Raw genomic sequence first — 9,069 nt, forward strand, 5'->3', positions numbered from 1 at the left:
ATACAAACAACGTGTTAATCGGGCCCCACACCCTACGTGCGCCGCGTACGGGGGGCCGGGCCCCCCCGTTTCTCCCTCCAGCTCTGCGCGGCAAGTGCGGAGAGGATATCCGATACGCGCGCCCCGTGGAAACCCGATTTATCGATCGTTTATTCGCCGCGAGCCTTCCTCCGGATCGTAGCGCTAAATTGGAATGCGCCCACCCCCGGATGGGGCCCCATTTTCGTGCAAATCGACCTTTTCAAGCGTCATTTTTTTATAAGGGATCGTGCGAGAGATATCGCTCGGCGAATCGACAAGTCAATTTGTTTCGACCCTCGCAGTTTTCATTTTATTTTATTATTTTTGGCATATTTTTTATTTCATCTCATTGTATTATTATTGTTATTTTGAATTTAGTTTATGTAAAATTGTAAAAGATTGTGTTTGTATCTTTCTCACTTTTTTCCAATAAAGATGAGAATAAATTAGGTATAGATTTCATTTCATTTATTTCCTAAATTTTATAAAAAAGTATGTAAATTTTTAATGTATATTCATATCAAGTGTAAAATATTTATATTCCTGAGTGGAGAGATCACAAGACCCAACTTTGGCGATGAAATATGCATGCATATGTTATATGTAATATGTTATATTATGCATATATAATATGAGTGCAATACACTCCACAATAAAATTTATATAATAATGCATAATAATATTACATAATAAGAATAGATAATATAATTTTACGTAATATAAACAATAATATAATAAATAATGTAACGATCTATTATTACAGCCTCAAAAATGAACGATGGGACCAATTCGATAGCGCGGCCTAAAAAAATCCATCGGATGGTTTCTCTCCTGCTCTCTCCTTATCGGTGCTGTCCGGGGGACGCGGCCGATCGGAAGGATCGTAACCGGCGGGACCTCGCGAGAAGAGGAGATCGCGCGCGTTCCGTTCCGTTCCCGAGGAGGCCTGCGATGATTTGTTTAACTCGGATCGCCCTCGATGCGATGCGCGCGCGAACCCGCCCATGCGATGCGATACAGCGTACCCGGGGTCAGCAACGAACCCTGACCCCCTGGCTAATTGTTGTTGGCTCTAGATCACTGATACGCGGGCCCGCGAGAGATCCTCTAGTTCTCTCTCTCTCTCTCTCTCTCTCTCTCTCTCTCTCTCTCTCTCTCTCTCTCTCTCTCGCCCTCTCTTCCTCTTGCGGGTATCGGTGGGACAGGATTGTTGCCTCGCAGGAATTTAATGTGAAATATCAATTACGTCATAGCGAGTCTTCGACCGTTCCCTTCAGTTCGATTATATTTCTATATTTCTAATACTCTTTCCTCCTCTTTATGTGTCTGATTATAGACTCGTTATATTATTGCGCATTTATTACGTATTATTATTACTAGAAATAATTTATTAATTGAATGCGATTCGCGATTGTGGTGCTGCTCGTTTTTATTACGATCAATCTTCTCGAACAGATTTTTATGTCACTTAAGCTCGCTTTTAATTGATTATTTATGCTACATTTAATCGACCATTTTCTTTCATCTCTTGTCGTCCGCAGTTAAAGGAGTTCAATTTCCCGATAAGATTCTTAATTGAAGATAATTCTTCCCTTTAATTATTGAATTAAATTGATTAATACTAGATGAAGGAAACTCTTTAATGAAAATTGAATATTCTCAGTTTCAGATGTTACTACTCACAAAGAGACTTTTTATAGGTAGAAAAAGTGGTTGTTTTACACACACAATACCGGCAGCAAAACATTTAACATCAAAAGTTTTTAATTGTTATTTGTGAAAATAATTCTTTATTCAATGTACTGCGTTTATTGTAAAAATTATAGATATAATCCGATATAATTTTGCCTATTAAAATCAGCAGCCTCTTATCTTGCAAAAAATTATAAAATTCAACAAGAGATTAAATTATTTTTCGAGGCCTTAACCACAATAATTAATAATAATTAATTAAGTAATTAAATTAATTGATAAAGAAATCATAAATGATTTCTTTTCCCATATTAAAGTGTAAATGTCTAATCACTTAACATTAAAATATAAATATTTAACCATTAATTAATCAATATTCCATTTTTGGCAAATTACAAATTCCAATTTATGACCAGAAATAAACCTCTTTTTCTCTCTTTCTCTCGACAATACGATATTACAATGTTATTTCATTTTAGCGGATGATTGTGCCCTCTCTCGAAATCCCTTTCTCCCTCTTTTCGATCCAATGCGATTTCTCGATCTATATATCACTACCAACGAAGCACTCTCCGTACTGACATACGAGATCGAGGCGCGAACCACGAATCGCGAGTAGATCACGATCGCGCGATCCGACAAGGGGGACCCGCGAAAGGAAGCCTTAGGAGAGAGAAAGAGTTAGAGCGCGAGACGGAGAGGGAGAGAAGGAAACGCGCGGACGGATAAAAATGGATGGAAAGGAGACAGCCATGGCGGCAGCCATGGATCCGCCGGGGTATCTCGCGCGACCGGAGAGGGACTTATCTGCGGCGGGCCCCCACCGGGCCCCCCCGGGCCCGCTGCCGCGCGGTCATTTCTGATATTAAAAATCCACCACCGGTAGATAGTCGCGCGCTCTCGGCTATCGGATAGCCGCGCGCACAGCGTTCTCGAAGGAATTCTCATTAAAAATAGCTATCTCTATCTGCGAGAGGGGCCCGTGCGCTCGCAACGGCGCAGCGCGCGGGGCCCGGACTCCGTCTTCGTCGGGTCCGCGCGCGCAGGCAATAAGTCCATCTCGCTTGTCCGACCAACGACGACAAGGAGAACGAACGAGAGAACGAACGAGAGAACGAACGAGAAAACGAGAGAGAAAAAGAGAAAGAAAGAGAAAGAGAGAGAGAGAGAGAGAGAGAGAGAGAGAGAGAGAGCTGATGGTCGGGAGCATAAAAAGCACGGTTTCTCAGGCAGATACGGGATCTTATCTGCAGCGGAGCCGCGGCGAATGTTTGGCTCCATTCGTTCTATCGACTGGCCTTATCGGTCCCTTCCCTCCCTTCCCCGTCGTTTTTTTCTCATTTTTTCCCCGGACCCGACCTTTTTTTCTTCTTGTCCTTCTTTTACCTCGTAGTCGGCCGAGCGAACGAGACGTAGTTTCTTCTTCCTGCCGGATTAACGCGCGTAACAAGATACCCAATGCGATTTGCCTTTACGAAACATCGCAATGATTTCCAATAACACTCGTCGCAGTCCAAGATGTCAGGGAAAAACGGGATTCCCCGAATCCATGTTTCGGATTGATCAGTTAACGATTATATCTCATACGTGATTTTCTCCTTACAGATTTAATATTTATTTTAATATCATAATTAACATTTTAATTAATATTTTAATATAAGTCGTCTTCGTTTTAGTATTACTTTATACTGATTATGTGCGAGATAAAATAGCTCTACACATGCTGATAGCAAATATTAATGAGAATAATTTTTTTGGATATGTATAATATGTAAATTTTATATTATTTTCTATTAACATAATAATATATTTTTTGTATTAATAATGTAATAATGTATCACACATACATACATACAATTTACATATGTCAATATTGGCGAGTATTGGCTCATACATGTGCGAAAAGATGTCCGAAAGATTTAATTGGATTGTAAAAGACCCAAATATGGTCGGCAAGTGTTCGACTTGATGAAAACGGACATGCACACACACACACGCACGCGTGTTTCTTCTACCCAGCGTGCGAAAGATAATTGGTCTGTTTTTATATCGATCGACATTCGCGCTCGTCGATCAGTGACGGTCGAATTCATTTTGGAGCGATCGGCGGCGCGATTCCGTCCGAGCGGAACGGAAGGAAAGAGAGCGGAAGAAAAGAGGAAGCAAACTTTCCAAGAGAGAAAGAGAGAGAGAGAGAGAGAGAGAGAGAAAAGAATAAAAAGAAAAGAGCAGGGAGGAGGAAGAAGCACAGGGGGTTCCACGAAAGTCGAGAGAGCGAAATAACCGATAAGGGATGAAGGGTGGGAGGAAACGGGCGGGTTAACCAACAAGCAAATTAACACGTGGGAGGGTCCGATCGGCAAATGAGATAATTGTGCAACGAGGGGCTCCTCGGGGGCTCTTCTTCCTCTCTTCCTCCCTCCCTCCCTCCTTCTCGCTCTGCTTACTTCGTCCTTCGAGCCCTTATACGAGGCTCACGAGAAGGTGAGATCGGCAGAGGCGTGTTACCGATGGACGTATGTATCCATCGATGGATCGATCGGACGAGAGATCTTCACCTCACCGTATCCCATACCTCCTCGCGCGCCACCCCGCGCTGTGCACACGGCCCTTCCTCCTCGTTCTCTGTGCCTCGCCATCGAGATTACACGGGGGACAGGGAAGGGGGACAGGGGTACCGAGAGATCGCCGAGAGCTCTCGCTCCCCCCCCCTCTCTCTCTTTCTTTCTCTCGCGATAGGCTTACTCGTATAGCCTCTCGTTTGTATCTTTATTTATGAAATCGCGGGAGGGAGCGATGGGGAGAGAACGGGACGGACGGAGATTGAGAGCCCCCGCGATCCCTGTCGGGCCTGTGGAATTAATTAAGACGTCCGGGATCATGCGAGAGTGAGATCCTCGCTTGCGCGATTTCGCAGGCAGGATAGTCTCCCGCGATACCTGCTTCGCGGTAACGGAAGGGTCATTGGTAGCAATCTGACATTAAGAAGATAAACATTGAGAATAAGCAACTAGTACGAATAACTGGTACCAAAAATTTCCCATTAGATCTTTCAATACTTAAAAAGATATCGGAAAAGACAATTTTCAAACATAATCTTAGAGATTTAATATGTGAAGCATATAATTGGAAAGTCTCTGCTGTTGTAACTTTTATAAAATGAGATTACTCAAAGACAACTTAATCGTTCGTATCTTGTCTCTAAGTTTTTTCAAAAGATAATTAATATTAACGAGCAGATATACGGAAAAAAGTGATGTATTAACAGCATTAGATCTAATTGGAAATAATCTTGTTAATTCCATAACAATATATAAATCAAATAAATACATTTTATTAAAAAAAAAACGTGGTGTATTAAATTAACAAGTTTACTTTTAGATTAATGCTGTTAATATATCATTATTCGCTACGCATGAATGCGTAAAGAACGGACAACGAAAAATCGAGAAATCAGGAATATCTTCGACAATAAGACATCGTAATAATAAGACCAACCGTTGCTGTCAAGAATGCCTTCATTGTTAGAGGTTCTAGACGTTTCTCTCCGCCTTATTAATCCGTTTGCATCGAGTTTGCCTTGCAGGCGATCGATAATCGCGAGCGAAAGCAAAGTCCATCCAGAAAGAAAAAGAGAGAGAGGGAGAGAGAGAGAAAGAGAAAGAGAGAAAGAGAGAAAGAGAGAAAGAGAGAGAGAGAGAGAGAGAGAGAGAGAGAGAGAGAGAGAGAAGGGGAGAGTGAAGAAGGGAAAGAAAGAACAGGATATCGATCATTGCGATCGGCGATTTTTCGATCGATGATCGATCGATGTGCGATCGCGATCTACGACCGTATCTACTCTTCCCGCTAATCATCGTCTGGACAATTTATCGCCGCTCTATCGGCCGGCCAAACCGACAACGAAAACGTTCTGGCGATGCTATCGCTGTACCCGATAAGGTCGCTAATCGCATCGCGTTCGATTACGATCTGTAGATCTGTGTTATAGATCGCGTCGCACTTTTTCACGAACGAATACAACTCGAGAGAGACGCGTGTTTTTGCCTCTTAATCGACTAATCGCATTAAGACCGATGACTCATGCGAAGTTTCAATATCAAGGTAGGATGCTGAGTTCAAGTAAGACGATCTTTAATAAGATATCTTAATAGAAGCGATTTAATTAAAGAAAGGAATGTAATACCTGTTAACAGAAATTAAAACAAATTAACAGAGTTAATAGGACTCAAATAGGATTCGAAGATGTAACAAGAAAAAAATACGCCGCTTAGCAAATAATCATATCAAAAGAGATAATTACAAAAAGAGATCATTCTAAAAATTTTCATAATATCCAACCTTCGCCGATTTAATATAGAAGTTTTTAACACGAGATTTTAGCAGATTATTTTAGCTCATAATTTATCAAAAAATAATGGTAATATAAAATTATTGCTAATTTAAATTATCTCATACAGAATTTAATTTTAGTCCGTAATTTATTTATATAATACGAAACATTCATTAATATTTAATACAAAATTACGAATTTTTAATCTATGATTAATTAATTATAAAATTCTCACCAAGAAAAAATTGTGTGCCCATAAAATCGAATTTATCCTTCATTAAGATTTCGCGCGTCGACCACGAGACATCCTGTACGAGATAGCCCGTCTAAGAATTTATTCTCCTATATCCTAATACGATACGAAAATTTCCTCGCCAGCTGTCGACTCATCGGGGAAAGGATCGTCGGGCGAAATTCGGAGAACAAAGCACGCGGTAAAAAAAAGCTGAAAAGAGGCGACAGAGGTGGTGAGGGGCGGTCCGGAGGGACGGGAGAGAGAGAGGAAGTGACGTCACGCGAAAGTAACGAGCCTCGGTTAGCCGCGATAAGGCGTCCTAATCGCGCGATCTTAATGAACTCCTCCCATTAGCGCTCTGCGAGACCGCGACGAGCCGCGACTCGCACTCATCGAAACTCTTTCTCTTCTATATACTTCTCTCCTAGGAGACAAAGAGAGAGAAAGAGAGAGAGAGAGAGAGGGGGGGGAGGGAGAAAAAAAAAGGAGAAGGAAATTTCAACAAAATTTTGAAAATATCATAAAAATATTATGTATTCCACATATACCTATCTTTCACATAATTTATTTCGACGAGCCAATTTTTTTTGTTATGTGGTATGATTCGAGATACACCTTTCTATTTAACAGAATTAATACTGATATTTTCAGAGCCTGATATTTAACAGTGAGATTTTCTATAGTATCATCCTCACTCGGAGATATAGAAAAAGTATAATGTATAATTAATCTCTGATTATATCATTGCATTTGGTAATATTATTATTATTACTTATTAATAATTGAAGATTATTATGTCGACACATACACACATAATTTATGATATGTAAATTACATACAATATTAATTATATGTAATATGTATAATTTACATTATATTTTACGAATATTATAATAAAATAGTCCTTCCTTCAAAAGAAAATTACGCTACAATAATACAATTAGCGCTGTAGTTTATACAATAATCACGTCAGAGCTTGATCATACGTCAGTATAATTTCAAGGCACAATAACTTTCATCCGGAAGGGGCCAAAGAATTATATAAGAATATTTCAAGAAAGCTACTTACTCGACAAGGAGAGAGCAGTTTCGGCCCGCAGCTGACTCGCCCTACGTTGACGCCACAACTGTATAATGCTCATGATCTGCGCGGCAGGGAACGAATTCTCAAACTGGGAAGACACTTAGCGTTCCCGCACTCGTCACGTTTCTCAACATAATCCGTAAATCATTCCTCATCAAGGCACACCAAAGCGAGTTCTTTCACAGAGATTCAATCACGGTGCAAAAGCAGCATGTGTGTAAACACGAGTACGCGCATCAAAGTATCTCGAGCAAAAGTTTCGGGCACCCACACATAATTCTCACCGCAAATGTTTCGAGGAGTTCTCGCTCTTTTAAACGTAATATATATACAGTTATTAGTTCCTCTATTACCAAAGTTTTCCATAATTTTAATAATAAAATACAACCTTTCTTGAAAAATATAATTCACAAATAAGCTCATAAAATAATCCGCATCAAAATAATCTTCTGTAGATTTTCAAATAAACTTGCTGCAAAAAAACTTCAATTAAAAATTTTGTTTCTGTCCGAAAGTTCCCGATCTACGGTCCCTTCATTTTAATTCGTAGACGCGGGAATCGCTCGCGCGAGACGCAAACTCGCAAATCGATCGCGAATCTCTACATAAAACGTTTTTGCAGGCTGGTCGAATCACAGACGAGATCCACCAAATTGCCGGTCGCGGAAATCGATCGTGGAACGAGCGACGGAATGTTCGCGCTCTCGGGACACGACACGTACGTCACGAATCTCACCGATCGATATATCGTTAAACGTTTGACGCGTATCACGACTCGTGAACAATCAGCTCGAAGAAGAAAACCTCCGAGTCCCGCGCGCGCGCCTCACGTTCCATTAAAATACATTCCGTATATCGCGGGGTCACGAGCGCGAGCTCGAGCTCGAGGATACCAGGCGGATTATCCGCTCCTCCCCCTCGCTCTTCATACACGAGAGAGCAGAGATCTTATCGCACGCACGTTGCCCGATAAGGCGCGCCGGCGTACCCTTATCGATCGTCATCTTATCGATCGCACACACGCACGTTTACGCGCCGCATCTACGAGACGTAAAACTGCATCGATTCTACGCGACTACAATTAAGAAATTTATCCCGCGCGCGCGTATAATCTCGAGATTGAAAAATCTGACACGTTAAAAAAAAATCTTCAAATGCGAACAAAAGTATGAATATAAAATTATTATAAAAGAGAGAACTATAAAGAACAGAATTTCTTCCAAAAGAATAACGAATTTTAAGAGGCAAACAGAAGTATAAATATAAAAATACAGAACACACGTAAAGGTATGGAAACATAAGAAATATAATAGAGAGAGACAGACAGAGAAATAAAATAAGAAAAATATATAATAGCAATATACAAAAGTGTATAAATCTAAACACGTGAAAATGTAACTGTTTTAAAAACCGGCTCTGCGTCAGAATGAAACTGGAAGTTGAAAGTAACGAATGTAAGAAACTTTCCGATTAATATATCTCGTAAATGTTTCTTTTTCAGGAATGGCAAATAGTTTTGTTGTTTCCGCTTCGCCGTGCGTTTTTTGACGGATTAATTATAACTTGCTTACAAGTGCAAGAGAACCCTCCTACATGCGCAAGTTTTAATTGACACGTGCGGTTCAAGCGGTTTCGCCGCTCTTAATTATGCGATTTTACATATACGGGCATGAGTTGTTAATATACTTTATTTCATTTCAGAATTCC

The 9,069-nt window shown here is 40.5% G+C and overlaps 1 protein-coding gene across 1 annotated transcript in view; it reads right to left on the minus strand.

Annotated features, from left to right (window-relative positions):
- LOC112467382 (zinc finger protein ush) overlaps positions 1-7,741 on the minus strand; it is a 62,509-nt gene extending 54,768 nt beyond the window's left edge. Inside the window, exon 1 of the mRNA XM_025035974.1 lies at positions 7,348-7,741. Within this exon, the coding sequence (XP_024891742.1) occupies positions 7,348-7,420 (73 nt within the window). The 5' untranslated portion in view covers positions 7,421-7,741. The remainder of the gene's footprint in view (positions 1-7,347) is intronic.
- Between the last annotated feature and the right edge of the window lie 1,328 nt (positions 7,742-9,069).

Source organism: Temnothorax curvispinosus, unplaced genomic scaffold (assembly GCF_003070985.1).
Source record: "Temnothorax curvispinosus isolate PA1 unplaced genomic scaffold, ASM307098v1 QBEX01017232.1, whole genome shotgun sequence".
NCBI classification, from domain to species: domain Eukaryota; kingdom Metazoa; phylum Arthropoda; class Insecta; order Hymenoptera; family Formicidae; genus Temnothorax; species Temnothorax curvispinosus.